General features: G+C 52.5%; 1 protein-coding gene and 1 long non-coding RNA gene across 2 annotated transcripts in view; one reads left to right on the top strand and one right to left on the bottom strand.

The window, feature by feature from the left end:
* Positions 1 to 14,014, top strand: part of LOC148654383 (uncharacterized) — a 175,142-nt gene that overhangs the window by 107,021 nt on the left and 54,107 nt on the right. The gene's annotated exons all lie outside the window — the stretch shown is intronic.
* Positions 6,138 to 14,014, bottom strand: part of LOC148654387 (uncharacterized) — a 16,855-nt gene continuing 8,978 nt past the window's right edge. Inside the window, exons 3-4 of the mRNA XM_088646564.1 lie at positions 12,925 to 13,068; positions 6,138 to 8,003 (exon numbers count right to left, since the gene is read on the bottom strand). Of these exons, the coding sequence (XP_088502690.1) occupies positions 7,786 to 8,003; positions 12,925 to 13,068 (362 nt within the window). The 3' untranslated portion in view covers positions 6,138 to 7,785. The remainder of the gene's footprint in view (positions 8,004 to 12,924; positions 13,069 to 14,014) is intronic.

The following is a 14,014-nucleotide window of genomic DNA, read 5'->3' as shown; positions in this document are numbered from 1 at the left end:
TCCATCATGGCCACAGGCTTTGCGTGGTCTGAGGGCCTGGAGTTTGTCCAGTAGCTCCTGCTCAGTGATTGGGGAGTCTAAGGGGTTTTGGTTGTCTTTGATAGCCAATTCCAAAATTTTGAGTTTTTCATAAATGGTGTTTTGGTCTGATTGATTTGTATTTGGGAGCTTTTCATAGAGATTTTCAAAGTATGTTTGCCAGATTGTTCCATTTTGGATGGCCAATTCTTCTGATTTTGATTTGTTTAAGTTGTTCCACTTTTCCCAGAAACAATTCTGATTTAGTGACTCCTCAATTTCTGCAAGTTGTTTGTCTATGTATGTGTTTCTTTTCTTTTTCAGCGTGTGTTTATAAAGTTTTACCATGTCACAGTACCTGAGTCGCAGATCTGTGTTGTGTGGTTGTCTGTGTTTTTCATTTGAGACTTTTCGTAGTGCATTTCTGATGTTTTTGCACTCCGTATCAAACCACTTTTCTTTTGCTTTTGTTTTTTGGTAGTTTTTTGATGTAGTTGTTTTTAGCTTAGATTTTGATGCTAGTTTGTGGAATAGGTGATTTAGTTTTTGTGTGGCCAAGTTTATGCCTAATTTGTTGGTTTGATACGGAGTGTTTAGGAATGTGTCCATCAGTGTCTGAATTTCGTCATGGCCCAGTGCAGTTTGGTATCTGTCTAGGCTGTCTGTGTCCCATCTGTATGCCTGGTTGAGGTCATACAGCTGGCTGGGCTGTGTCAGTGTGTCTCTGTGCTGGTGTGTTCTCTTCATGTAGAGTGTGATCTGGCTGTGGTCGGAGAGGGGAGTTTGTGGCCTGACAGTGAAGGCACTGATACAGGAGGGGTCCAGGTCGGTGATGGCGTAGTCCACCACACTGCTGCCCAGAGCTGAGCTGTAGGTGAACCTGCCTAGAGAGTCCCCTCTAGTCCTGCCGTTGACGATGTACAGGCCCAGCCCTTGACAGAGCTGCAGCAGCTCGCGCCCGGTGCTGTTGACCGTGGTGTCATGGCTGCACCTGTGTGAGGTGACCGGTGTGTGGTACAGAGGGGATTGTCCAAATATGTGAGTATTTCCCTGTGTGCTGGTGAAGTCTGCCAGTGTGCCTGTTCGTGCGTTGAGGTCACCACAGAGCAGCACGTTTCCCTGGCCCTGGAAGTGACCGATCTCCGTGTGGAGACTGTGGAGAATTCCCTCACTGTAGTAGGGGGATTCTGAGGGCGGGATGTAGACAGCACACAGGAAAACCTCGTTTTCTGTACAGATGGTATTTCTTTTGATTTTAAGCCAAACTCGTGACTCTTCTTTCTTTACTAATTGTATGGAGTGACTGAGCTCCGCTCTGTACCACACAATGATCCCCCCAGAGTCTCTGCCCCGGGTGATTTGGGGTTTTTTGACAGAGGGCACCATGATCTCCTTGTAGCCTGGGGGACAGTGGGTAGCCAAGTCTCCCCGACACCATGTCTCCTGTAGGATCATGATGTCTGTCTCCTTTACATCCTTGATAAATTCAGGATCAGTGCTCTTCAGCCCAAATGCTGACGAGCCCAGACCCTGAATGTTCCACATACTTATCTTTAGAGATCTCATTGTTATCGTTTGAATTATCTTTGCAATTTGTTATTGTTTTCTGGAACTGTATCAAATTTGTGTCGGACATTTACATCATCAACAGAAACAAGTATTGTGCTGGGTTTTTGTCTGTCGCTGTGGGTGATGGAAGTTCAACTCATAAGCCGGGTGCAGATGAGGTTCAGGAGCTGCCGGATTTCTCCCAGCTCCAAACCACTCGGGACTGCTGGTCTGGCCAGGGCTGCGGCGTAGCTGTGCAGGAGGGGCTCGGTCCGGCTCTGTTGTTGTGCTGGGTGGGGAGGGGTTGTGGTTCTGGTCCGGTTCAGCTGCTGGTCTGGGTGAGGGGCATGGGGTGGGGCGCTGGTTCTGGTCCTGTTCGGTCGTTGGTCTGGGTTGGAGGGCTGTAGGGTGGTGCTGGTTCTGTTCTTTGTGGGTTGAGCTGGTCTGGGTTGGGGGTGTGGGTGCTGGGGCGTTCCTCTGGTAGTCCTCCTGTTTCTCTCTGGGATGCTGTTTGGGTGTCTGCCCAGTGTGGTGTCTTTCAGAGTTTTTGTGAAGAGTCCAATGGTCTGTTTTTTGAGGTGTTTATGGTCGTGTAGATGCTGTGGTCCAAGGGTGGAGTGATGGGCCAGATAGACGTTTGGGAGCAGGGCGCAGCACCGTGAGATCTCGGCATTGATTCTCTGGATGGTGTGGTGCTGCTCGTCCTGTCTCGGCAGCAGGGTGGAGATGACAATTCGGGCGCGAGGGAACTCCTGTATGGCCCTCTCTGCCACTCTCCTGATGGACTGGGCCACCTGCTCCCTCTGGGTCCTCAAGTCGTTGGTGCCGGTGTGGATGATGATGTGCTGAGGGGCTCCCAGTACCGACCTGGACAGCAGCTGCAGGGCCTTCTCTGTCGTCGGACACCAGAGCTTTGCTGTTTGTAATCCCGGGAAGAGCCTGTGCTCATCGATGTACCTCCCGTTGGAGTCGATGAGAAGGGCTACTTCCATGCGTCTGCCTCTGGTGTCCAGTCTGCTGGAGGGGCGCTGTGCTGCCGGGCGGGGGGCTGCTTGGGGGGGTGCAGTATGTGAGGTGGGGGAGTTGGGTGGGGCCGGGTGTGTGTGTGGGTCACCCTGAGTGTTCGGCAAGGTGGGTGTGCTTTTGGGCAGTAGAGTTGTGAGGGGATTTGGGGTGCCGGGGGGTGCAGTGGGTGTGGTGTTTGCTACGGTGGGGGTACTGGGTAAGTGGGAGTTGGTGGTGGGGGTTGTAGGGGTGTCAGGTTGTGTGGAGGTGGGTGTGTCTTTGCGGGTTGGTGGTGGGTGTTGTGAGTTGTGTGTTCTGGGTCTCAGGGCTGTTCTGTTGCAGTCAGGGCTGCAGTGGGAAGTAGTGAGTTTCCTCAGCTGGTCTTTGAGAGTCTTGCTTGTCCTCTCCGCGAGCTGCAGCTCCTCTCTCAGCTCTGCTACTTCCGACTGCAGCTTACTGTTGTCCCGCAGCAGCTCCTCCATCTGTGCCCTGAGCTGTTTGTTGGAGGTTTTACATTCGTTCCTGTGTTTGTTCACCTCGTCTCTTAGCTGTTGTGCTGTCTGCCCCTCTGTGAGTCTCCCCAGCATCAGCTCCTTGAACTCAGTGAAGTCCAGCTCCAGAGCAGAGAGTTTCTCTCTCAGGAGGCGCACTGTGCTGTGGTCACAGGGGGGTTGGTGTGGGCTGTGTGTGTCCGGGTGGTGTGTTTCCGTGTTGCCGAGGGCTACACTTTTGCTGGGCTGTTCTGTGGCTGAGGCTGTGTTTGTGGGCTCTGAGTCAGGTGGAGCTGAACTCTCCGGTGTGGCGGGCATCAGGCTGCTGGGTCTCTCTCCTGTTTCTGGGGGAGGTTTCTCCAGGTCGGCCTGTGTTTTAAGGTCTGTGAACTTTTCCTCGAAAAGCTCCAGAGCGGCCTCACTGCCCTGTATCATCACTGTACCATTGTGGTAGGTGTTGACAGTCAGGACAGTGTCTTCTACCTCGCTGTCTCCCCCTATGGAGATTTGCCTGCCTTTGCTGATGCCCCTTCTGGTGGTGTTTGTATAATTCTTACACACAGCTGTGTGCCAGGCATTCGGATGCTCAGTAAAAAAGAGCAGGTTGGTTTTTATGTGCTTTTCTCCTGCCTGGCAGTAGTCAGCAATGAGGGTCTCTGGGTTTTCTTTCATCCAGGAGTCTTTGTACTGTTTCCTGGTCTTAACGGTTTTCACGTCCTCAGGGTACTGGAGTACTGTGCTGAGGGGGCAGGGCTGGTCCAGTGGGGCTGTGTTCTGCTCTGTACTCATCTTGCTCTTTTAAATACAATGGGCCCAGGTGAGAAGAGCAAACAGACGGCCTGGCTCGGGCGTTTTGAATACAATCAGCCCCCTGTTGCTTGGGAACAGGTTCTTCAACTTTGGCCTTTTGAGTGTAGTGGGCCCAAGTGGTATTTTGTTTAATTTAAACTTTAAGGTACCTTTTTCTAAAGACTTTTTAAACTTTTATCTACAAAACAGTTCAATTTTTTAGAGGCTTCTTCAAGAAAGGAGAAGAAAGAACAGGGCTTACCAGGTGTTTTTCGTGTTGATGGCTGAGTTCTTGGCTTCTCTTGATGCTGCTTGTATTTTCCCTTTCCTTCTTGTTTCCTTTGGTGTACTTTTTCTCTTTCTTTCTTTCTTGTCTTCTTATTCTTATATCCTTGTTTTAATGATTCCTTTTCTGTTTGTTCCTCTTCATCTCTTGGGGATTTTTCTTTTTGGAGTTTTTCCTCAGGTCCTTTATCCTCAGGTGTAGCTGTGTCTTATAGTTTATCTTCAGTTTTTTAGATGTTCGCTTTGTTGATTTTTTTTTTTTTCCAATGGCAAATTATTTCTTTACTTCTGTAGTTTTCTTTAGTTTTGTTAGATGTTGCCTTATTCCTAGACTATTTGTTCAGTTCCAGAAAACAATAAAATCTCAAAGAAATTAGGAGCTCATCTTCTGTGCTGCCTCTCTCTCTCTCTCTCTCTCTCTCTCTCTCTCTCTCTCTCTCTCTCTCTCTCTCTCTCTCTCTCTCTCTTTATATAAAATTTGCATGCGAGGAGAGCAGGTCTCATCCTCGTTTTAACGAGACCGGAAGTTTCGTGCAAGACGTCGGCCTCTGCGCCATCCAGCCCGGCCAGCTGCACGCAGAGTCACGCACGAAGAAATCACTCGGGAAGGGGACAACAAGGGCCTGACGCCTGCCGCGGTCTTTTCGCGGGCGGCTCTGCGAGGCGCGGTCTCACCGCTGACGGAGACGCCGGCTGAACGGACGGCGGCGCCTCAGCCAGCAGAGAGGTGTTGCTGCCCTCTGGTGTTCAGTCCGGGATGTTGCAGCCTGTGATGTTCCAAGGCGGGGGGGATTTCCAGCCAAATGCTGTACCTGTTTATCTATCAAGTTCAAATTCAATAATAATAATAATAATAATAGCTTACACTTATATAGCACTTTTCTGGACCCTCCACTCAAAGCGCTTTACAGGTTTTGGGGATCCCCTCCACCCCCACCAGTGTGCAGCCCCACCTGGATGATGCTCCAGTCCTCTCACACACACCAGCTCTCAGTGGGGAGGAGAGCAGAGGGATGGAGCCAGTTCAGAGAGGGGGGTTATTAGGAGGCCATGAGGGGTAAAGGCCAGGGGGGGAATTTGGCCAGGACACTGGGGTAACACCCCTACTCTTGTCGAGAGACACCCCGGGATTGTTAATGACCACAGAGAGTCAGGACCTCGGTTTGACGTCTCATCTGAAGGACGGCGCCTGTTTACAGTCTAGTGTCCCCGTCACTATACTGGGGCATGAGGACCCACACAGACCGCAGGGTGAGCGCCCCCTGCTGGCCCCCACTCACACCTCTCCCAGCAGCAGCCTCAGCTTTCCCAGGAGTCTCCCCTCCAGGTACTGGCCAGGCTCCCATCTGCTGGGCTCCAGTGGGGGGGCTGCCAGTTGTGAGTTGCAGGGTGATCTGGCTGCAGATTTATTGGCATAGTGTCGGCAGAGCAGATGCAGCCCCTACAACACCTACGGACATGAACGATACAAACACTGGATGTCCCAGTGACAGCATTTACTTGGCCAGCACTGCAATCTAGCCCTCATGCCAATACAGTTATCCTGCTGTCAAGTCACTGCAGAAATGACCTCTGCTCAGACTGCTATTGGGAAGCACTTAATAATAATAATAATAATAATAATAATAATAATAATGTTTCTTTATTAGCCCTATACAATTTCTTGCATTAGGAATGCGTCTTTTCGCATACCCCAGCTTTTCTCCAGGGAGACACAGACACAGAGACAGGGAGAGAAGCTTGGGGTCAGAGCGCAGGGTCTGCCATTGTACGGCGCCCCTGGAGCAGTTGGGGTGAAGGGCCTCGCTCAGGGGCCCCACGGAGTAGGATTCCTCTGCCGGCCGCGGGATTTGAACCGGCAACCTTCCGGTCACAGGCGCAGATCCTGAGCCACAGTGCCACCACTCCGCCCCCACTTGCATAATTCTTCATAACAGTAACACACTGGACTGACCGGACACTGAATCAATCAATTAATTAATTAACACATACAGACAGGTGGAAGGAGAAGACATATTTATTCGGAAAAAGCTTTTAACAATTTCTAGTTTCAAGCAAACGCTTTTTCTAGCAGACAGTGGCTAGACGTCCTGTACGCTCTGTAAGAGGCGCAGGCACAAGGTCTTAGCACGGACACAAGTACTGCTACCGAGAACAACGATGAGATTTTCTAATAAGGAAAAAAAAAACCCTTTTATTGCTGGGAGTATTATTCGGTGTATCCATGCGAAGCACTTCAGCAATGACTAGTAAATAATCTATGCTCGTGAGATCTACATCAGCGCCGCCATCACCTCCGAGTCCCTGGGCAGGTTGCGCAGGTGTGCGAAAGTTTTAGTCTGTAGCTGTGGGCAGAGGGCGACCAAACTGGCATCACTTGAAATTTAAGGCAGGGGTTCACAACACTGGTCCCGTAGAGCCCCCCAGTTCATGCAAATGTTCTCCAACGTCTAATGAAGCAGGTGATTTCTCTAATGAAGTTGAAGAAAGATGGGAAGACGGGGGTTTGAATTTAATCCTTTCTGTATGAGGTTTAGACTTCTAAGTCACAAGCTGGGGTTTATGGGAGGAAAGGGGGTTAACTGATAAGGATTGCAGATGCCAGCTAGGAACTCCCCTGGGTGTAATCTTAAACTGACCATTTGGCCAGGACATCGTAAACTGGCCAAATACCATGAACGGAGAAAGAAGAAACGGAGAAGAAGACACTATATAACCCAAAAGTTTGTACCAGTACGGGGAACAATACTTCGGTTTTGTTGTTTCTTGCGGGAAACAAGACTTCGGCTTTATTGTTCCTTGCACGCAAGAAACTCATCTGTTTTACTTCATCTCGGGATCAAGAACCTTATTCGTTCTGTTACAACAAAGTCATTTAGAGAAAACAGATAGATGGATCTAACAGTACAGGGTCATGGGGGAGCTGGAGTCTATCCCAGCAAGCAACAGGCACAAGGCAGGGTACGCCCTGGACAGGACACCAGTCCATCACAGGACACACACACCAGGGCCAGTGCATCACAGGACACACAGACACACCAGGGCCAATTTTCCCAGAAAGCAACTACCTACCAGTACCAGAGAGGGGGAATCTCGAAAGGTTGGGACTCGGCATGAGAAAGTCCTGCTCATATTGCGCGACGCACTAGCAGGGGGCTCTTAAAGCATGCTGAAGTCTGGACAGCATCTTGCTCAGATAAAATCACCTACCTCCCCAAGAAAGACAGACGCCGGCCAAAAAGTTCAACCCAGGATGGAGTGAGTTTCAGGACCAGAGATGGAAACTACAACCTGGGGTCACGATCAGTACCCAGCAGGGCTGCACAAGAGCGGACTGTCCCAGCAGGCCCCGGGACCCTTCAAACCACCCACCCACCTCACAGATCAGGAGCTACCGTGGGAGAGGAGTTTGGGCCGGGCTGATCTCTGCTCCGCGCTGGAAAAGCTCCGCGATCGTTAAACCCGCGAAATCGTGGACCTAAATCTAAAACTACGTCTCGAAACGCCACGCTACTGAGCTCGGGGGGGGGGTGTTCTACCTCCTATCTCACAAAACAAGGAAGTATTTTCCCTAGGAAGTCTAGAAACATCTCCATCGCGTCCCGTACCCTACTGCTGGGGGTCCCCTGCTGGGGGGGAGAGTCCCGAGTCACAGGAACGTTTTCTCCAGATCCCTGGCCGATATCTGGAGGGGGGAGGAGTGGGGGGGGGGGAGGGAGGGCAGAGAGGGGGGCTTGAGGGGGGCGTCGCTGGGCGGCAGCGAGATGACCGAGGGCAAATCGCTCACAGAGCCGTACCCCTGGAGCCCCCCCATCTTCACCACGCTGGCAGGGTAGAAGGCGGAGTCTGGCATGTCCAGGGTTAATTCTGAGAGAGGAGACACACAGAGTCCTGTTAGTAAAGAGGACCGGCGGGGTGGGTGTGTGTGTGTGGGGAGGGGGGATATTGTGTAGAGAGTGTGTGAGGTCTCTGGACTGCTGTGTTTGCTCCAGCTGTGTGTGTGTGACACTGGAGTGTGTGGATGTTGTGTAGAGAGTGTGTGAGGTCTCTGGACTGCAGTGTGTGCTCCAGCTGTGTGTGTGTGTGACACTGGAGTGTGTGGATGTTGTGTAGAGAGTGTGTGAGGTCTCTGGACTGCAGTGTTTGCTCCAGCTGTGTGTGCGTGTGACACTGGAGTGTGTGGATGTTGTGTAGAGAGTGTGTGAGGTCTCTGGACTGCTGTGTTTGCTCCAGCTGTGTGTGTGTGTGACACTGGAGTGTGTGGATGTTGTGTAGAGAGTGTGTGGGTTCTCTGGACTGCAGTGTGTGCGTGTGACACTGGAGTGTGTGGATGTTGTGTAGAGAGTGTGTGAGGTCTCTGGACTGCAGTGTGTGCGTGTGACACTGGAGTGTGTGGATGTTGTGTAGAGAGTGTGTGGGTTCTCTGGACTGCAGTGTGTGCGTGTGACACTGGAGTGTGTGGATGTTGTGTAGAGAAAGTGTGAGGTCTCTGGACTGAAGTGTGTGCTCCAGCTGTGTGTGTGTGTGTGACACTGGAGTGTGTGGATGTTGTGTAGAGAGTGTGTGAGGTCTCTGGACTGCAGTGTGTGCTCCAGCTGTGTGTGTGTGTGACACTGGAGTGTGTGGATGTTGTGTAGAGAGTGTGTGAGGTCTCTGGACTGAAGTGTGTGCTCCAGCTGTGTGTGTGTGACACTGGAGTGTGTGGATGTTGTGTAGAGAGTGTGTGAGGTCTCTGGACTGCAGTGTGTGCGTGTGACACTGGAGTGTGTGGATGTTGTGTAGAGAGTGTGTGAGGTCTCTGGACTGAAGTGCGTGCTCCAGCTGTGTGTGTGTGACACTGGAGTGTGTGGATGTTGTGTAGAGAGTGTGTGAGGTCTCTGGACTGCAGTGTGTGCGTGTGACACTGGAGTGTGTGGATGTTGTGTAGAGAGTGTGTGAGGTCTCTGGACTGCAGTGTGTGCTCCAACTGTGTGTGTGTGTGACACTGGAGTGTGTGGATGTTGTGTAGAGAGTGTGTGAGGTCTCTGGACTGCAGTGTGTGCTCCAGCTGTGTGTGTGTGTGACACTGGAGTGTGTGGATGTTGTGTAGAGAGTGTGTGAGGTCTCTGGACTGCAGTGTGTGCGTGTGACACTGGAGTGTGTGGATGTTGTGTAGAGAGTGTGTGAGGTCTCTGGACTGCAGTGTGTGCGTGTGACACTGGAGTGTGTGGATGTTGTGTAGAGAGTGTGTGGGTTCTCTGGACTGCAGTGTGTGCGTGTGACACTGGAGTGTGTGGATGTTGTGTAGAGAGTGTGTGGGTTCTCTGGACTGCAGTGTGTGCGTGTGACACTGGAGTGTGTGGATGTTGTGTAGAGAAAGTGTGAGGTCTCTGGACTGAAGTGTGTGCTCCAGCTGTGTGTGTGCGACACTGGAGTGTGTGGATGTTGTGTAGAGAGTGTGTGAGGTCTCTGGACTGCAGTGTGTGCTCCAGCTGTGTGTGTGTGTGTGACACTGGAGTGTGTGGATGTTGTGTAGAGAGTGTGTGAGGTCTCTGGACTGCAGTGTGTGCTCCAGCTGTGTGTGTGTGTGACACTTGAGTGTGTGGATGTTGTGTAGAGAGTGTGTGAGGTCTCTGGACTGCAGTGTGTGCTCCAGCTGTGTGTGTGTGTGACACTGGAGTGTGTGGATGTTGTGTAGAGAGTGTGTGAGGTCTCTGGACTGCAGTGTGTGCTCCAGCTGTGTGTGTGTGACACTGGAGTGTGTGGATGTTGTGTAGAGAGTGTGTGAGGTCTCTGGACTGCAGTGTGTGCGTGTGACACTGGAGTGTGTGGATGTTGTGTAGAGAGTGTGTGAGGTCTCTGGACTGAAGTGCGTGCTCCAGCTGTGTGTGTGTGACACTGGAGTGTGTGCATGTTGTGTAGAGAGTGTGTGAGGTCTCTGGACTGCAGTGTGTGCGTGTGACACTGGAGTGTGTGGATGTTGTGTAGAGAGTGTGTGAGGTCTCTGGACTGCAGTGTGTGCTCCAACTGTGTGTGTGTGTGACACTGGAGTGTGTGGATGTTGTGTAGAGAGTGTGTGAGGTCTCTGGACTGCAGTGTGTGCTCCAGCTGTGTGTGTGTGTGACACTGGAGTGTGTGGATGTTGTGTAGAGAGTGTGTGAGGTCTCTGGACTGCAGTGTGTGCGTGTGACACTGGAGTGTGTGGATGTTGTGTAGAGAGTGTGTGAGGTCTCTGGACTGCAGTGTGTGCGTGTGACACTGGAGTGTGTGGATGTTGTGTAGAGAGTGTGTGAGGTCTCTGGACTGCAGTGTGTGCGTGTGACACTGGAGTGTGTGGATGTTGTGTAGAGAGTGTGTGAGGTCTCTGGACTGCAGTGTGTGCGTGTGACACTGGAGTGTGTGGATGTTGTGTAGAGAGTGTGTGAGGTCTCTGGACTGCAGTGTGTGCTCCAGCTGTGTGTGTGTGTGTGACACTGGAGTGTGTGGATGTTGTGTAGAGAGTGTGTGAGGTCTCTGGACTGAAGTGCGTGCTCCAGCTGTGTGTGTGTGTGACACTGGAGTGTGTGGATGTTGTGTAGAGAGTGTGTGAGGTCTCTGGACTGCAGTGTGTGCTCCAGCTGTGTGTGTGTGTGACACTGGAGTGTGTGGATGTTGTGTAGAGAGTGTGTGAGGTCTCTGGACTGCAGTGTGTGCTCCAGCTGTGTGTGTGTGTGACACTGGAGTGTGTGGATGTTGTGTAGAGAGTGTGTGAGGTCTCTGGACTGCAGTGTGTGCGTGTGACACTGGAGTGTGTGATGTTGTGTAGAGAGTGTGTGAGGTCTCTGGACTACAGTGTGTGCTCCAGCTGTGTGTGCGTGTGACACTGGAGTGTGTGATGTTGTGTAGAGAGTGTGTGAGGTCTCTGGACTGCAGTGTGTGCTCCAGCTGTGTGTGTGTGTGACACTGGAGTGTGTGGATGTTGTGTAGAGAGTGTGTGAGGTCTCTGGACTGCAGTGTGTGCGTGTGACACTGGAGTGTGTGGATGTTGTGTAGAGAGTGTGTGAGGTCTCTGGACTGCAGTGTGTGTGTGTGACACTGGAGTGTGTGATGTTGTGTAGAGAGTGTGTGAGGTCTCTGGACTACAGTGTGTGCTCCAGCTGTGTGTGCGTGTGACACTGGAGTGTGTGATGTTGTGTAGAGAGTGTGTGAGGTCTCTGGACTGCAGTGTGTGCTCCAGCTGTGTGTGCGTGTGACACTGGAGTGTGTGGATGTTGTGTAGAGAGTGTGTGAGGTCTCTGGACTGAAGTGTGTGCGTGTGACACTGGAGTGTGTGGATATTGTGTAGAGAGTTTACCGGTGTCGTCCTGGAGCTGTGTGAGTGTGTGTGAGAGTGTGTTGTGTAGAGAGCTCACCGGTGTCGTCCTGGAGCTGTGTGTGTGTGTGTGTGTGTGTGTGTGTGTGTGTGTGTGTGTGTGTTGTGTAGAGAGCTCACTGGTGTCATCCTGGAGCTGAGTGTGTGTGTGTGTGTGTGTGTTGTGTAGAGAGCTCACCGGTGTCGTCCTGGAGCTGTGTGTGTGTGTGTGTGTGTGTGTGTGTGTGTGTTGTGTAGAGAGCTCACCGGTGTCGTCCTGGAGCTGTGTGTGAGTGTGTGTGTGTGTGTGTTGTGTAGAGAGCTCACCGGTGTCGTCCTGGAGCTGTGTGTGTGTGTGTGTGTGTGTGTGTGTGTGTGTGTGTGTGTGTGTGTGTGTGTTGTGTAAAGAGCTCACCGGTGTCGTCCTGGAGCTGTGTGTGTGTGTGTGTGTGTGTGTGTGTGTGTTGTGTAGAGAGCTCACCGGTGTCGTCCTGGAGCTGTGTGTGTGTGTGTGTGTGTGTGTGTGTGTGTGTGTGTGTGTGTGTGTGTGTGTGTGTGTGTGTGTTGTGTAGAGAGCTCACCGGTGTCGTCCTGGAGCTGTGTGTGTGTGTGTGTGTGTGTGTGTGTGTGTGTGTGTGTGTGTAGAGGGCTCACCAGTGTCGTCCTGGAGCTGTGTGTGTGTGTGTGTGTGTGTGTGTGTGTGTGTGTGTGTGTGTGTGTGTGTGTGTGTGTTGTGTAGAGGGCTCACCAGTGTCGTCCTGGAGCTGTGTGTGTGGGAGTGTGTGTGTGTGTGTGTGTTGTGTAGAGGGCTCACCAGTGTCGTCCTGGAGCTGTGTGTGGGAGTGTGTGTGTGTGTGTTGTGTAGAGGGCTCACCAGTGTCGTCCTGGAGCTGTGTGTGGGAGTGTGTGAGTGTGTGTGTTTGTTGTGTAGAGGGCTCACCAGTGTTGTCCTGGAGCTGTGTGTGGGAGTGTGTGAGTGTGTGTGTGTTGTGTAGAGAGCTCACCGGTGTCGTACTGGAGCTGTGTGTGTGTGTGTGTTGTGTAGAGAGCTCACCGGTGTCGTCCTGGAGCTGTGTGTGTGAGTGTGTGTGTTGTGTGTGTGTGTTGTGTAGAGGGCTCACCAGTGTCGTCCTGGAGCTGTGTGTGTGTGTGTGTGTGTGTGTGTGTGTGTGTGTGTGTTGTGTAGAGAGCTCACCAGTGTCGTCCTGGAGCTGTGTGTGGGAGTGTGTGTGTGTGTGTGTGTGTGTGTGTGTGTGTGTTGTGTAGAGGGCTCACCAGTGTTGTCCTGGAGCTGTGTGTGGGAGTGTGTGTGTGTGTTGTGTAGAGGGCTCACCGGTGTCGTCCTGGAGCTGTGTGTGTGTGTGTGTGTGTGTGTGTGTGTGTGTGTGTGTGTGTGTTGTGTAGACGGCTCACCGGTGTCGTCCTGGAGCTGTGTGTGGGAGTGTGTGTGTGTGTGTGTGTGTTGTGTAGACGGCTCACCAGTGTCGTCCTGGAGCTGTGTGTGGGAGTAGGCCCTGTGGGAGTAGAAGCGATTGTAGATGCAGTAGATCACCCCCATCACAGTCAGGGCGCCCACCGCCACCGCGATGAAGAGCCCCACTGTGTTCGGGGGCGCGGGGATCCCTGCCAAAAAAAAACAACGGAACCACTTAACTGGGGGGGCCCTGCGGGGGCTCCCCCTCCTCGCTCCCGGACCTCGGCCACCCTCGGAGATCCTGGGCTGCACCTCTGTCCCTCTGTCCCTCTGTCCCTCCGCAGCTCAGTTCCTCCCCTCTCCCCTCCCGACCCAGCGCCTCTGCAGTCACACACTCTCCGGCTTCCTGCACAAAACGTACAGCAAGAGTGCGCGGCGCGTCTCTGCGGCCGTCCCCTGTCCCCCGCCGAGTGCAGAGTGGGAACTACAGCGCCGCAGGCTGGACGTACCCTAAAAGTATCCGCGCAGCAGAACAGCCCCCTCAATTGTTTGCATTCGCCCATTATCCTCTCTCACTCTCTCTCAAATTTATGCAGACTGACGGCCCATCTACAGTCACACAGCCCCGTCTCAGTGCAGAGTCACACGCTGTCTCACACACACACTGACGGCCCATCTACAGTAACACAGCCCCGTCTCAGTGCAGAGTCACACGCTGTCTCTCACACACACACTGACGGCCCATCTACAGTCACACAGCCCCGTCTCAGTGCAGAGTCACACGCTGTCTCTCTCACACACACTGACGGCCCATCTACAGTCACACAGCCCCGTCTCAGTGCAGAGTCACACGCTGTCTCTCTCTCACACACTGACGGCCCATTTACAGTCACACAGCCCCGTCTCAGTGCAGAGTCACACGCTGTCTCACACACACTGACGGCCCATCTACAGTAACACAGCCCCGTCTCAGTGCAGAGTCACACGCTGTCTCACACACACTGACGGCCCATCTACAGTCACACAGCCCCGTCTCAGTGCAGAGTCACACGCTGTCTCACACACACTGACGGCCCATCTACAGTCACACAGCCCCGTCTCAGTGCAGAGTCACACGCTGTCTCTCTCACACACACTGACGGCCCATCTACAGTC

Source organism: Lepisosteus platostomus, chromosome 9, assembly GCF_059453375.1.
Source record: "Lepisosteus platostomus isolate fLepPlt1 chromosome 9, fLepPlt1.hap1, whole genome shotgun sequence".
NCBI classification, from domain to species: domain Eukaryota; kingdom Metazoa; phylum Chordata; class Actinopteri; order Semionotiformes; family Lepisosteidae; genus Lepisosteus; species Lepisosteus platostomus.
This window is presented reverse-complemented; position numbering and strand designations above follow the sequence as displayed.